The 17198-nt window shown below is 36.0% G+C and overlaps 1 protein-coding gene across 1 annotated transcript in view; it reads right to left on the bottom strand.

Moving 5' to 3' along the window:
• EFCAB13 (EF-hand calcium binding domain 13) overlaps positions 1 to 17198 on the bottom strand; it is a 240572-nt gene that overhangs the window by 69927 nt on the left and 153447 nt on the right. The window contains exon 34 of the mRNA XM_074020056.1: positions 67 to 138. Coding sequence (XP_073876157.1) covers positions 67 to 138 — 72 coding nt within the window. The remainder of the gene's footprint in view (positions 1 to 66; positions 139 to 17198) is intronic.

Here is a 17198-nt window from a genome sequence, read left to right as displayed (position 1 = left end):
AATATAGGATATCGTATAATGACATAAGAAACTGGTTTTCAATTTTTATTATTTTACTATACTTACTGTTGAATGGTGTGGATGGTTTAGGTGAATTAGTGAAAACATCAATTACATCTTTTAAGATCACTTTTCTTTCTGAAAAGTTAAGAAATAAAGTAGGATTTAAATAAAGCAGATTTTAAATTCATTAAGGCAGGAATCTGGTATTATTTTAATATTTCATCCAGCTTTCAAACCCCAGTGATCATAATGCATAGTAAGAAATACTTCTTTGATGGACATTTGGGTTGGTTCCAAGTCTTTGCTATTGTGAATAGTGCCACAATAAACATACGTGTGCATGTGTCTTTATAGCAGCACGATTTATAATCCTTTGGGTATACACCCAGTAATGGCATGGCTGGGTCAAATGGTATTTCTAGTTCTAGATCCTTGAAGAATCGCTACACTGTCTTCCACAGTCGTTGAACTAGTTTACAGTCCCACCAACAGTGCAAAAGTGTTCCTATTTCTCCACATCCTCTCCAGTGGGGGAGGGGGAGAGGGATAGCATTAGGAGATATACCTAATGTAAATGACAAGTTAATGGGTGCAGCACACCAACATGGCACACGTATACATATGTAACAAACCTGCACCTTGTGCACACGTACCCGAGAACTTAAAATATAATAAAAAAAAGAAAAAAAAAGAAATACTTCTATATTGTGAGCACACACACAAACAAAAATACAAGTTTTATAAAGCAATACTCACCCTTATTATAGGTGATACACTCTAATATCTTCTAACAAATTTCAAGTTATGCCATTTCATTTTTTAAATACTATTCAAGACCTATTACATTTATTTCACAACTGACACACAGTTTTAAAAATGATAAACAGGTTATATAGTACAGATATATATACACAGTAATTTTCATTAAAGCATATAAATACAAAGAGTATAAGAGAATGTGTAGGGCTACCCCCTGAAGAGATGTTTTTTACCCAACAAAAACAGCAAAGGAAGAGACCAGAAAAAGAAAGAAAAGACATACTTTTCCTTTGCAAAAAAAAAAAAAAAAAAAATCTGGTGACGAGGAAAAATTCAATTTTTTCTTACTATCATTACTTCCTAATTGACACTGAAACAACAAACAAACAAAAAACTATACACAAAAGTAAGTATATAAAACTAAGACTCCCTTTTCCAAGCAAGTAAAAATCCTTAGGAAACCTAATAGTCAAATGTCAATTTCTTCTGAATTATCCATAACACTACACATAAATATTTCTTGTTCTTTGGAATAACAGGCTTAAGGATATGCTACCCCGAAATATAACATTGTGACAGAATTGGATATTTAAGCTGAAGGAATCTAAGAAATATCAGGTGCAAGAAGAACTCTGTGATCTCCCTTGTCTCCCCTGAAGCAGGTCTTGATATCCTCATATGAGAGGTGCTCTTCCTATGAAAAAAAAAAGAGTATCCTTATCTCCGAAGATGGAGGGATGCTGAGAGGAATCAAAACAAACAGGCCATGCTACCCTTAGCTATACTTAGCTCATAGCCACTCTTCTGTCCTCTATTTCATTTTCCATGACTTTCCACTCTTCATCAAACCTAGCGTAAAAACATCCAGATTTAATCACTTTTTCAGGCTTTTATTTTCTTATGAGGGTTCCCATGTCACATAAAACTTACACCAAATAAACTTGTGTGCTTTTATCTTGTTAATCTGTCTTTTGTTACAGAGCCTCAGCCACAAACCTGAAGGATAGAAGGAAAATATTTCTTCTCTACACTTAACTGGAGACTGCTTCAAAGATTATAAACTGTTAGCCCACATACTGAATACAGTACGAAATTTAGTGATTTTCATTGACCTAGAGAGTGTAATAGTAGTTATTTTTAAATTTGAATTTCATTATCTTTACATGGGATATATACTCTCAAGTTACTCCATAATTCTCATCACTTTGTCTTATGCTAACTTATTTTATTAATTTGTATTTCATGCCTGACTGCTAGACATTTGAGTTAGATGCTCTTGGCCTGGTTCAAATATTATCCTTCTCTGGAAGCCTACTGTAATTTATTTAAAATGTCACTATTAGAGCTATAACACTGTGCCTCTTGGATTGGCAGGCTAATTTGACCCATCTTTCCCCTCCCTCCTATTCTAAGCAATTACCTTGGCCTTAAGTAGTATTTCCTCACTCCTCTGATTTTTGTTAACTTAATGTTTTTGTAGAAACTGCTTTTGCAAAAGCCTAAACCCCTTGAAGAAAATATACCAAATGCCTAAAGAGAGAGATTTTGACAACTGAGGGATTTCTTCCGAAAAGAGAGAGAGAGATCTGATAAGAAAGAATGAGAATTTCTCTATGAGAGCATCCATTCCCCAACCCCACCCACCCTCAAGATGCAGGACTGCCATTGTCTTTATCAACTGAATGTCAGTAGAAACACAAGGAAAGGGAGTTTAAAAGCTCTTCCTCCATGCCCATTGCCCTTTCCCAAATTGTAGTGTGACACTGGATTGGGAGGGAGTCCCAGTAAATAACCAGTCAGCCCTCAGGGTCAGATTTAATTCAATTAAAAGAAAATAAAGCAACTGCAATTTCTGGTACTATAGCAGCTAGACATCCGGATTAACCCTCCTACTGAAGATGACAAAAAAATCTAAATAAAATATTACTTATAAAAAATCTTAACTGCTTCAATTTGCTGCCAAGAAAGTAAGAAATTCCCAGGCCAAAAAAAAATTGATGAAGAGCTCTAACTCAAAGCACAGTATCTACTTTTTCAGGCAAAGAGTGTTTGCCAAAGACAAACAAAAACAAATGGAATGAATTTTAGTTTATATTTTCAAAGGCTCAGACAAAACCTAGGTTCCTCCCAAACTGCACATTTATATCCTTTAACTTATAAAACTGCTTAACCTAGCATTCAATACTCGCAAAAAATATCAATAATAAAGAAAGGTTCCTCCTTTACAGGTAATTTGACTCTTCTCTCTGGCTACCTTTAAGGTTCTCTTTCTTTTGGGGTATGCTGCAGATACATCCTGATATATCTTTGTATGGATTTCCTTTTATTCTATGTGGAATTCACTGGACTTCTTGAATCGGTAGGTTAAGGTCTCTCTCAATTCTGGAAAGTTCTAAGCTACCGCCCCTCAAATATTTTCTCTGCAACCACTCTATCCTCTCTTCTCCCCCGTATTGATGTATATTTTTTATACCTCTTCCTTCTATCTTCTACGCCTCTTAACCTATTTCCTATATAATCTGTCTGGCTGCATTGTGTACAACTTCTTCAAACTAATTTGCAGTTCATATTTCTCTCTATGCCTATGTTTAATCTGCTGATATTCTTGTCCACTAATTAATTTTGATTATTATATTTTAAATTTCTAGAAGTTGTCTCTTTTTCATATCTGTGTGCTCTTTATAGGCTTTAGGTTCCCTTAGATATTTTCAAGTTTCTCTTTTATTTCTTTGGAAGAATACAGAAGAATATGACTACAGAAAGAGTGAAATTTTTAAAATGGAAGATATGTACACCAGAAAAAAATATTACTTCAGGCTAGACTGGCATCAGAGAAAATATACTTTAAGGCAAAAGCCTTACTGACAATGAAAATTCAATTTACAACAGGGGAAAAAACAGTTTTAATATCTTTAGGAATCTATAACAAGTTTAAATTGAAATATATCTAGTAACAAAGACTTGAAATATATAGAGCAAAAAATTGACAGAACTACAAGGAGAAATAAACAAACTATCATTACTGAAGATTTTTAACACGTCTTTCAATAAATGACAGGACAAATAGACAAAAAATCAGTAAGGACATAGAAGATTTGAAAATATGATTAATAAATGACCAAATATAAAAGACTGACTCAACAATTGTAGAATTTCTTTACAAACGCGTAACATTTTCCAAAAAGTGATCATGTTGTGATCCATAAAGCAAGTCTTAATATATTTTAAATAACTAAAAACATATAAAATATGCATTTAAAATAACTGAAATTACAGAAAATATATTCACTTACTGCAATATAATTAATACAGTAAAAACAAAAAACACTCCCAAACTTGGAAATGAAGAAACACTTCTAGAATTGCCCATGGATCAAGACAGAAATCATTATAAAAGTAAGAAAAATAATTTTAACTAATCAATAATTTTAAAACTACATATCAATACCTGGGGCCATGTAGCTAAAAAAGCAATACATAGGGGAAAATATATATGCTTAAAACCTTACATTAGAGAAGAAAAAAGGACTAAAATTTCATGAGCTAAGCATCCATCTCAAGAAGTTAGAAAAAGAGTAACAAAATAAACCTAAAAAAGTATAGCGAAGAAAATGATAAAGACAAAAACATAAATGAAATGAATAATAAACATATAATAAAGAGGATCAAAAAGTTGACTTAGTTATTGAAATGTACAAACCATGAGTATAAATTATCTTAAAAACAGAAAAAAGACAAAAATGAGCAAGACAAGGAATGAGATGGGAATATTACTGCAAATGCCACAAATATTACAAAAATATTTAAGATCTTATTATTAAAAATCATATAGTGACTAACCTAGCCATCATGGCAAAACTCTCTCTCTACTAAAAATTAAAAAATTAGCCAGGCATGGTGGCACATGCCTGTAATCCCAGCTACTCGGAGGCTAAGGCACGAGAATCACTTGAGCCTGGGAGGCAGAGGTTGCAATGGGTCAAGATCATATCACTGCACTCCAGCCTAGGCAACAGAGCAAAACTCTGTCTCAAAAACAAACAAAAAAAATAGTATAGTATTAGAGTGATAAATTTTTCAGATGAAAAAGTCAAAGTCTTAGGAAAAACCAGCTTACCCAAATTGGCTCATGAATAAACAGAAAACCTAAATAATCTTACAATATGAAAGAAGATTAATCAGTAATCAAAAACCTTCCCAAAAGAAAATGTCAAGGCTCAACTGGCTTGTTCTGTGAATTCCACTAGACTCAAATGTAATACGCAATCTCAATGCTATAGAAACTATTCAGAGTTTGGGGGTGGCTGGCAAGATGGCCACTGAAACTATTCCAAACAATAGAAAAAGAAGGACTCCTCCCTAACTCATTTTGTGGGGCCAGCATCATCCTGATACCAAAACCCAGCAGAGACACAACAAATAAAGAAAATTTCAGGCCAATATCCCTGATGAACATCGACGCAAAAATCCTCCATAAGTTGTGCACATGTACCCTAGAACATAAAGTATAATAAAAAAATTTAAAAATAAAAAAAATACTGGCAAACTGAATCCAGTAGTACATCAAAAAGCTTATCCATCATGATCAAGTCGGCTTCATCCCTGGGATGCCAGGATGGTTCAACATACACAAATCGATAAATATAATCCATCACATAAACAGAAACAATAACAAAAACCACAATTGTCTCAATAAATGCAGAAAAGGCCTTCGACAAAATTCAACACCCCTGCATGCTAAAAACTCTCATTAAACTAGGTATTGATGGAACATATCTCAAAATAATAAGAGCTATTTATGACAAACCCACAGCCAATATCATACTGAATGGGCAAAAATTGGAAGCATTCCCTTTGAATACCAGCACAAGACAAGGATGCCCTCTCTCACCACTCCTATTCAACATAGTATTGGAAGTTCTGGCCACAGCAATCAGGCAAGAGAAAGAAATAAAGGGTATGCAAATAGGAAGAGAGGAAGTCCAATTGTCGTGTTTGCAGATGACATGATTGTATATTTAGAAAACCCCATCGTCTCAGCCCAAAATCTCCTTAAGCTGATAAACAACTTCAGCAAAGTCTCAGGATACAAAATCAATGTGCAAAAATCACAAGCATTCCTCTATACACCAGTAATACACAAACAGAGAGCCAAATCATGAGTAAACTCCCATTCACAATTGCTACAAAGAGAATAAAATACCTAGGAATACAACTTACAAGGGATGTGAAGGACCTCTTCAAGGAGAACAACAAACCACTGCTCAAGGAAATAGGAGAGGACACAAACAAATGGAAAGACATTCCATGCTCATAAAGAATCAATATCATGAAAATGGCCATACTGCCCAAAGTAATTTACAGATTCAATGCTATCTCCACCAAGCTACCACTGACTTTCTTCACAGAATTAGAAAAAACTACATTTCATATGGAACCAAAAAAGAGCCCATATAGCCAAGACAATCCTAAGCAAAATGAACAAAGCTAGAGGCATCACACTACCTGACTTCAAACTATACTATAAGGCTACAGGAACCAAAAGAGCATGGTACTGGTACCAAAACAGAGATATAGACCAATGGAACAGAACAGAGGCCTCAGAAAAAACACCACACATCTACAACCATCTGATCTTTGATAAATCTGACAAAAACAAGCAATGGGGAAAAGATTCCCTATTTAATAAATGGTGTTGGCGAAACTGGCTAGCCATATGTAGAAAGCTGAAACTGGACCCCTTCCTTACACTTTATGCAAAAACTAACTCAAGATGGATTAAAGACTTAAATGTAAGACCTAAAACCATAAAAACCCTAGAAGAAAACTTAGGCACTACCATTCAGGATATAGACATGGGCAAAGACTTCATGACTAAAACACCAAAAGCAGTGGCAACAAAGTCCAAAATAGACAAATGGGATCTAATTAAACTAAAGAGCTTCTGCACAGCAAAAGAAACTATCATCAGAGTGAACAGGCAACCTACAGAATGGGAGAAAAATTTTGTAATCTATCCATCTGACAAAGAGCTAATATCCAGAGTCTGTAAGGAATGTAAACAAATTTACAAGGAAAAAACAATGCCATCAAAAGTAGGTGAAGGATATGAACAGACACTTCTCAAAAGAGCACATTTACGCAGCCAACAAACATGAAAAAAAGCTCATCATCACTGGTCATTAGAGAAATACAAATCAAAACCACAATGAGATACCATCTCATGCCAGTTAGAATGGTGATCATTAAAAAGTCAGGAAAGAACAGATGTTGGAAAGGATGCGGAGAAATAGGAACACTTTTACCAACACTGCTGGTGGGAATGTAAATTAGTTCCACCATTGTGGAAGACAGTGTGGTGATTCCTCAAGGATCTAGAACCAGAAATACCATTTGACCCAGCAATCCCATTACTGGGTATATACCCAGAGGATTATAAATCATTTACCACAAAAACACATGCACACTTATGTTTATTGCAGCACTATTCACAATAGCAAAGACTTGGAACTAACCCAAATGCCCATCAATGATAGACTGGATAAAAAAAATGTGGCACATATATACCATTGAATACTATGCAGCCACAACAAAGACTGAGTTTCTGTCCTTTGCAGGGACACGGATGAACCTGGAAACTATCATCCTCAGCATAGGAACAGAAAACCAAACACCGCATGTTCTCACTCATAAGTGGGAGTTGAACAATGAGAGCACATGGACACAGGGAGGGAAACATCACACACTGGGGCCTGTCGGGGTGTGGGGGGCTAGTGGAGGGATAGCACTAGGAGAAATACCAAACGTAGATGACAGGTTGATGGGTGCAGCAAACCACCATGGCATATGTATACCTATGTAACAAACCTGCACGTTCTGCATATGTATCCCAAAACTTAAAGTGTAATTTAAAAAGAAACTATTCAAAGATTTAGACAAAGAAAAAATACTTTTCAAATTATGAAGAGAATGTGACATCAAAGCCTGACAATGCTAATGAAAACAAAGAAAATTACAAGTTAATCTCACAGATAAATAGAGATGTATAAATCCTTAACAAAATATTAGAAAAATGAACCCACCAATATGTAAAAAGGATAATACATCATGACTAAAATGAGTTTATTCCAAAAATTCAGTTGCATTTATATAAAAAAATCAACTAATGTACCACATTAACCAATAAAAGAGAAAACTCATATGACCTATCTTAATAGATACATAAAAATTGTTGAATGAAATAAAACAAACAAATATAAATGTAATCATTTTTAAAACAGGATTAAAAGGCAATTTCCTTGACCTGGTGAATGGTATTTATGAAAAACCCACAAGAAATACTTCATTTCATCCTTAGTGAAATGCTTAAAGTATTCCTTTGAGATGAGGAATAAAAGAAAGATGTCCACTATTGCTATTTTTAGCTAAGATTATTTTGGAGGTCCTAGTCCCAGTACAGAAAGATAAAGAAAAACAAAAACATAAAAGAAGTGCACATTTAAAAAATTAACTTTAAGAAACATCATATGGTCATGAAATAGAAAACACAGTCCTATAAAGATACATGTTCTCAGCAGAAACCTTATAAGCCAGAAGTGATTGGGGTCCTATCTTTAACCTCCTTAAACAGAATAATAGTCATTCATGAATTTTGCATCCAGCAAAACTAAGTTTCATAAATGAAGCAGAAATAAAGTATTTTTCAGACAAACAAATGCTGAGGGAATTTGTCACTATCAGACCAGGCTTACAGGAAATGCTAAAAGGAGTTCTAAATCTTGAAACCAAAGGTTGATATGCACCAGAATAGAACTTCTTTAAAGCACAGAACTTACGGGGCCTGTAAAAAAATAATCCAATGAAATAAAACAAATGATCTAGGTAACAATCAATAGGATGACTGGAACAGTACCTCACATCTCAATATTATCATTGAACATAAATGCCCTAAATGTTCCACTTAAAAGACAGATTGGCAGAATGGATTTAAAAATCACAAACCAAACATCTGCTGTCTTCAGAGACTCACCCAACATGTAAGGATTCATACAAACTCAAGGTAAAGATGTGGAAAAGATATTTTGCAAACAGGGAAACCAAACATGAGCAAAGGTAGCTCTTCTTATATTAGAGAAAACAGATTTTAAAGCAACAACAGTAAAAAAAAAAAAAAAAAAAAAAAAAAGGACAATGTTATTATATAATGATAAAAGGATCAATCCAACAAGAAGAGATTACAACCCTAAATATACATCCACTTAACTCTGGAGCTCCCAGATTCATAAGATGATTAATACTAGACCTAAGAAATTAGATAAACAGCAACAGAATAGGGGACTTCAACACTCCACTGACAGCACTAGACATATCATCAAGGCAGAAAGTCAACAAGAAACACTGGACCTAAACTGCACTTTAGAGCAGATGGACTTCACAGATATTTACAGAACATTCTACCCAAGAACTACAGAATATACATTCTTCTCATCAGCATATGCAACATTCTCCAAGACACACCATATGATAGGCTACAAAACAAAACTCAATAAATTTTTAAAAATCAAATTCATATCAGTATCTTCTCAGGCCACAGTGGAATAAAACTAGAAATCAATTCCAAAAGGAATCCTCAAAACTATGCAAATACATGGAAATTAAACAATGTCCTCTTGAATGATTTGGCGTTTAGCAGTGAAATCAAGATGGAAATTAAATAATTCTTTGAAATTAATGATATTAGCAATACAAGTTATCAAAGCCTCTGGGATATAGCAAAAGCAGTGCTAAGAGGAAAGTTTATAGCACCAAATGACTATATCGAAAAGTCTGAAAAAAAATTACAAATTGAACCACCTAACATCACACTTCAAAGCATTAGAAAAACAAGAACAAACCAAACCCAAAGCTAGCAGTCAAAAAGAAATCATAAAGATCAGAGCAGAACTAAATGACATTGAAACAAAAAAAAAATACAAAAAAGATCAATGAAACAAAAGTTGGTTCTTTGGAAAGATAAACAAAATTGATAGACTATTAGCTAGATTAACCAAGAAGGCAGATTCAACCAAGCTCAATTAGAAATGAAAACGGAGACATTACAATCAATACCATAGACATACAAAAGATCATTCGAGACTACTATGAACACTTCTATGCATACAAACTAGAAAATCCAAAGGAAATGCATAAATTTCTGGAAACATACAACACTCCTACATTAAATCAGAAAGAAATAGAAATCCTGGACAGACCAATAACACACAGTGAGACTGAATTGGTAATTCAAAAATTGCCAACAAAAAAAGTCCAGGGATTCACAGCTGAATGCTACCAGACACTCAAAGAATTGGTACCAATCTTACTGAAACTATTCCATAAAATTAAGAGAGGGAATACTTCCAAACTCATTCTATGAAGACAGTATCACCCTAATACCAAAACCAGGAAAGGACATAACAAAAAGAATACTACAGACCAATATCCCTGATGAACACAGACACAAAAATCCTCAACAAAATACTAGCAAACCAAGTCCAACAGCACATCAAAAAGATAATACACACAATCAAGCTGATTTAATCCCAGGGATGCAGGGATAGTTTAACATACAGAAGTCAATAAATGTGATACATCACATAAACAGCATTAAAAACAAAAATCATATGGTTATCTCAATAGGTGCAGAAAAAGCACCCTGGCTGGGCATGGTGGCTCACACCTGTAATCCCAGCACTTTGGGAGGCCTAGGTGGGTGGATCAGGAGGTCAGGAGATAGAGACCATCCTGGCTAACAAGGTGAAATGCCATCTCTACTAAAAATACAAAAAAATTAGCCAGGCATGGTGGCACACGCCTGTAGTCCCAGCTACTCAAGAAGCTGAGGCAGGAGAATTGCTTGAACCCCGGAGGCGGAGGTTTCAGTGAGCCAACATTGTGCCGCCACACTCCAGCCTGGCTGACAGAGCGAGACTTTGCCAAAAAAAAACAAAAAACAAAAACTAGCTTCCTTTCCTGATAGAAATGCTATCATAAACTAGGCATACATTCAATCCAAAAAAACTAGGCATTGAAGGGACATTCCTCAAAATAATAAAAGCCATGTATGACAAACCCACAGCCAACATCAAATTGAATAGGGAAAAGTTGAAAGCATTCCTCCTGAGAACTGGAGCAAGATAAGGATGCCTACTTTCACCACTTGTGTTCAGCATAGTATTGGAAGTCCTAGCCAGAGCAATCAGGCAAGAGAAAGGAATAAACGGCATCCATATTAGAAAAAAGGAAGTCAAACTATCACTGTCCACCAATAATATGATGATATGCCTCAAAAACCATAAAGACTCCTCAAAAAGACTCCGACTTTGATAAATAAATTTAGTAAAGTTATAGGTGACATAATCAGTGTACATAAATCAGTAGCATTGCTGTACACTGACAGCAATCAACTGAGAATCAAATCAAGAACATGATCCCATTTCTAATAGCTGCAAAATAAAATAAAATACCTAGAAATATACCTACACAACAAAATGAAAGTTGTCTATAAGGAGAACTCCAAAACCCTGCTGAAAGAAATCACAGACAACACAAACAAATGGAAAAATATCCCATGCTTATGGATTGGGAGAATCAATATTGTAAAATGACCATACTGCCCAAAACAATCTACAGATTTCATGCAATTGCTATCAAAATACCAACATTATTTTTCACCTAACTAGAAAAATAAAGTCTAAAATTCGTATGGAACCTAAAAAGAGCCTGAATAGCCAAAGCAATCCTAAACAAAAAGAATAAATCTGAGGCATCACATTACCTGACTTGAAATTATACTCCAAGGTTATAGTTACTAAAAGAGAATGGTACTATTAAAAAAAAAGTAGATATATAGACTAATGGAACAGAATAAAGAACCCAGAAATAAAGCCAAATACTTGCAACCATCTGATCTTTGACAAAGCATACAAAAACATAAATTAGGGAAAGGGCAGCCTATTTAATAAATGGTACTAGGAAAACTGGATAGCCACATCTCTCTCCTTATTTCTCACCTTACACAAAAATCACCTTATACAAAAATATCTCACCTTGTACAAAAATCAACTTAAGATGGATCAAAGACTTAAATCTAAGATCTGAAACCATTACAATTCTAGAAGAAAACCTAGGAAAAGCCCTTCTGGACATTGGCCTTGGCAAAGAATTTATGACTATGACCCCAACAACAAATGCAACAAAAACAAGAATAAATGAGTTGCACCTAATTAAACTAAAAACCTTCTGCACAGCAAAAGACATAATTATTATGGTAAACAGACAACCAATAATATAGAAGGAATTATTTGCAAACTATATATCTGACAAAGGACTAATATCCAGAATCTACAAGGAACTCAAACAAGTCAGCAGGAAAAAAAAACCACACAATACCATTAGAAAGTGGGCAAGTGACATGAGCAGATATTTCTTAAAAGAGGATACATGAATAACCAACATACATATGAAAAAATGCTCAGCATTACTAATAACCAAGGAAATGCAAATTAAAACCATGATGAGATACCATGTTACCTCTGTCAGAATAGTCATTATTAAAAAGTCCAAAAACAATAGATGTTGACATGGTTATGGTGAAAAGGGAAGGTTTACACATTGCGGGTGGGAATATAAATTAGTACGACCTTTATGGAAAACAATATAAAGATTTCTTAAAAGAACTAAAAGTAGGCCAGGTGCGGTGGCTCAAGCCTGTAATCCCAGCACTTTGGGAGGCCGAGACGGGCGGATCACGAGGTCAGGAGATCGAGACCAGCCTGGCTAACACGGTGAAACCCCATCTCTACTAAAAAATACAAAAAAAAAAACCTAGCCGGGCGAAGTGGCGGATGCCTGTAGTCCCAGCTACTCGGGAGGCTGAGGCAGGAGAATGGCGTAAACCCCAGAGGCGGAGCTTGCAGTGAGCTGAGATCCGGCCACTGCACTCCAGCCTGGGCGACAGAGCAAGACTCCATCTCAAAAAAAAAAAAAAAAAAAAGAACTAAAAGTAGATCTACCATTTGATCCAGCAATCTCACTACTGAGTACCCAAAGGAAAAAAGTAATTATATCAAAAAGACACCTGCACATGTATACTTACTGCAGCACAATTCATAATGGCAAAGATATGGAACCAACCTAAGTGCCTATCAACCAATGAGTGAATAAAGAAAATGTACTACATATACACCATGGAATACTACTCAGCCATAAAAAGGAATAAAATAATGTCTTTTACAACACCTACGACGGAGTTGGAGGCCATTATTCTAAGTGAAGTAACTCAGGAATGGAAAACCAACTACAGTATGTTTGCACTTATAAGTGGCAGCTAAGCTATGGGTATGCAAAGACATACACAGTGGTATAATGGACTTTAGAGACTCAGAAAGGGGAGGTGTGAGAGAGGTGAGGAATAGAAAATTACATATTGGGTACAATGTACACTACTCAGGTGACAGTTACACTAAAATCTCAGACTTCACCACTATATAATTCATCCATATAACCAAAAATCACTTGTACCCCAAAAACGATTAAAATAAAACAGTTTTAATTAACATAGAAAATATACAAGTTCTCCCAAATTGAACTATATATTCAAAACTCCCAAAGGATTTTGACAATCTGTTCACAAAATTTATATAGAAAAGGAAAGCTTAAAGAACAGTCAATACATACTTGAAGAACAACAAAATGGGGGAATTGGGGGCCTCACCTACCATATATAAGGTTTATTTTAAAACTATATTAAATATGTGGTACTGATACAAGGATAGAAATATAGGCCAATGGAAGGAACTATGTATAATTAGACACCTGATAAAGACAAAACTGATATTATTGGTCAGTAAGGAGAGTTTTCTCAATAAATGATATAGAAATAATAAAATTGGGCCCCTGTTTATCAACATAAGAAAAATTACATCTGGATAGATCAAATACATAAAAATGAAATGCAAAACTATAACACTTTTAGAAGATAACAGAAGAATCTCTTCACGGTCTCAGGACAGGGGCAGGATTTCTCAAACATGACAAAGTTTACTACTCATAAGGTAAATATTGATACATTTGAGTATATGCATATTAAGAAATAATGTATACCAAAAGATACCATAAAAAGTTAAAAAACAAGCCACAGACTGAGAGACAATATTGGCAAAGCACAGTGCTAAAGACCAGTATCCAGAATATATATAAAGAACCTCTATAAATTAACATTTTAAAAATGAAATCCCTCTCACCAAAAAAATGAGGAGAAGTAACTGGGCATTTATTAGATAGTAAATTGAAATAGCTGAAAACATCTGAAAGGTGCTCGATCTTATTAGTAATCAAAGAATTTTAACTAAAAACTAAAATTATGTATTTTTACTTTCCCACCAGATTTGAAAAAAGTAAAACAAAAATCTAACAATACCAAGTGTTGGTTAATATATGCAACCACAGAAATTCTTTCCCATTATTGGTAAGGGTATAAACCATTATACCTACTTTGTAAATGTTTGGCATTACTTTGTAAAGTAAAACATGAAAATACTCTAAGACCTAGTAGTTCTCCTGGAAATATATTCAAAGAAGCTCTTGTACATGCATATCAAGAGATAAATATGACACTCTTCTTCATAACAGCATAGCAAAAACTGAACTCTGCCTAAGTTCATCAACAATAGGGCAGATTTGTCTTAAAACTGGTTTCTTCATGAAATGGAAAACTACACAACAGTAAAAAGGCATGAACGAGGCAGCACCCAAGATGGCTGAATAGGAACAGCTCCAGCTTCCAGCTCCAAGCCTGAGCAACACAGAACACAGGTGATTTCTGCATTTTCAAGTGAGGTACTGGGTTCATCTCACTGGGGCATGTAAGACAGTAGGTGCTGGTCCTCGGGTGCAGCCGAACCAGTGAGAGCTGATGCAGGGTGAGGCATCGCCTCACCTGGATGGCGCAAGGGGGAAGGGAATTCCTTTACCTAGCCAAGGGAAACTGAGACACACAACACCTGGAAAATTGGGTAACTCCCACCCTAATACTGTACTTTACCAAGGGTCTTAGCAAACGGCACACCAGAAGATTATATCCCACACCTGGAACAGATGGTCGCACGCCCACGGAGCCTCCCTCATTGCTAGCACAGCAGTCTGAGATCTAACTGCAAGGTAGCAGTGAGGCTGGGGGAGGGGCGCCCACCATTGCTGAGGCTAGAGTAGATAAACAAACTCGCCAGTAAACTCCAATTGGGGGGAGCCCACCAGAGCTCAAGGAGGCCTGCCTGCCTCTGTAGACTCCACCTCTGGGGACAGGGCATAGCTAAACAAAAAGCAGCAGAAACCTCTGCAGATATAAATGTTCCTGTCTGAACAGCTTTGAAGAGAGCAGTGGTTCTCCCAGCACAGAGGTTGAGATCTGAGAACGGACAGACTGCCTGTAGAAGTGGGTCCCTGACCCCTGAGTAGCCTAACTGGAAGACATCCTCCACTAGGTGCACACCAACAACTCACACCTCACATGGCTGAGTACACCTCTGAGACGAAGCTTCCAGAGCAAGATTCAGACAGTAACACTCGCTGTTCAGTAATATGCTATCTTCTGCAGCTTCCGCTGGTGATACCCAGGCAAACAGGGTCTGGAGTGGACCTCAAAAAACTCCAACAGAACCGCAGCTGTTGGTATCAATTAACCTTAAATGTAAATGTACTAAATGGTCCAATTAAAAGACACAGACTGAAAAATTGGATAAAGAGTCAAGACCCATCAGTTTGCTGTATTCAGGAGACCCATCTCACATGCAGAGACACACATAGGCTCAAAATAAAGGGATGGAGGAAGATCTACCAAGCAAATGGAAAATAAAAAAAAAAAGCAGCGGTTGCAATCCTAGTCTCTGATAAAACAGACTTTAAACCATCAAAGATCAAAAGAGACAAAGAAGGCCATTACATAATGTTAAAGGGATCAATTCATCAGGAAGAGCTAACTATTCTAAATATACATGCACCCATTACAGGAAAACCCAGATTCATAAAGCAAGTCCTCAGAGACGTACGAAGAGACTTCGACTCCCATAAAATAATAATGGGAGACTTTAACACACCACTGTCAACATTAGACAGATCAACGAGACAGAAAGTTAACAAGGATATCCAGGAATTGAATTCAACTCTGCACCAAGCAGACCTAATACACATCTACAGAACTCTCCAACCCAAATTAACAGAATATACGTTCTTTACAGCACCACATCTCACTTATTCCAAAATTGATGACATAGTTGGAAGTAAAGCACTCCTCAGAAAATGTACAAGAACAGAAATTATAACAAACTGTCTCTCAGACAACAGGGCAATCAAACTAGAACTCAAGACGAAGAAACTCAACCAAAACCACTCAAATACATGGAAATTGAACAACCTGCTCCTGAATGACAACTGGGTACATAATAAAATGAAGGCAGAAATAAAGATGTTCTTTGAAACCAATGAGAACAAAGACACAACGTACCAGAATCTCTGGGACACATTTAAAGCAGTGTGTAGAGGGAAATTTATAGCACTAAATGCCCACCACAGAAAGCAGGAAAGATCTGAAATCGACACCCTACCATCACAATGAAAAGAAGTAGAGAAGCAACAGCAAACACATTCAAAAGCTAGCAGAAGGCAAGAAATAACTAAGATCAGAGCAGAACTGAAGGAGATAGAGACACAAAAACCCTACAAAAAAATCTATGAATCCAGGAGCTGGTTTTCTGAAGAGATCAACAAAATTGATAGAATGCTAGCTACCAAGACTAATAAAGAAGAAAAGAGAGAAGAACCAAATAGACGCAATAACACATGATAAAGGGGATATCACCACCGATCCCACAGAAATACAAACTACCATCAGAGAATACTATAAACACCTCTATGCAAATAAACTAGAAGATCTACAAGAAATGGGTCAATTCCTGGACACATACACCCTCCCAAGGCTAAACCAGGAAGAAGCTGAATCACTGAATAGACCAATAACAGGCTCTGAAATTGAGGCAACCATTAATAGGCTACCAACCAAAAAGGGTCCAGGACCAGACGGATTCACAGCCAAATTCTACCAGAGATACAAGGAGGAGCTGGTACCATTCCTTCTGAAACTATTCCAATCAATAGAAAAAGAGAGAATCCTCCCTAACTCATTTTATGAGGCCAGTATCATCCTGATACCAACGCCTGGCAGAGACACAACAAGAAAAGAGAATTTTAGACCAATAGCCCTGATGAACATCGATGCAAAAATCCTCCATAAAATACTGGCAAACCGAATCCAGCAGCACATCAAAAGGCTTAACCACCAAGATCAAGTTGGCTTCATCCCTGGGATGCAAGGCTGCTTCAACGTACGCAAATCAATGAAC

The sequence above is a fragment of the Macaca fascicularis genome, chromosome 16, assembly GCF_037993035.2.
Source record: "Macaca fascicularis isolate 582-1 chromosome 16, T2T-MFA8v1.1".
NCBI classification, from domain to species: domain Eukaryota; kingdom Metazoa; phylum Chordata; class Mammalia; order Primates; family Cercopithecidae; genus Macaca; species Macaca fascicularis.
The sequence above is the reverse complement of the archived record's forward strand: the minus strand, read 5'-3'. Positions and strand labels throughout refer to the sequence as shown.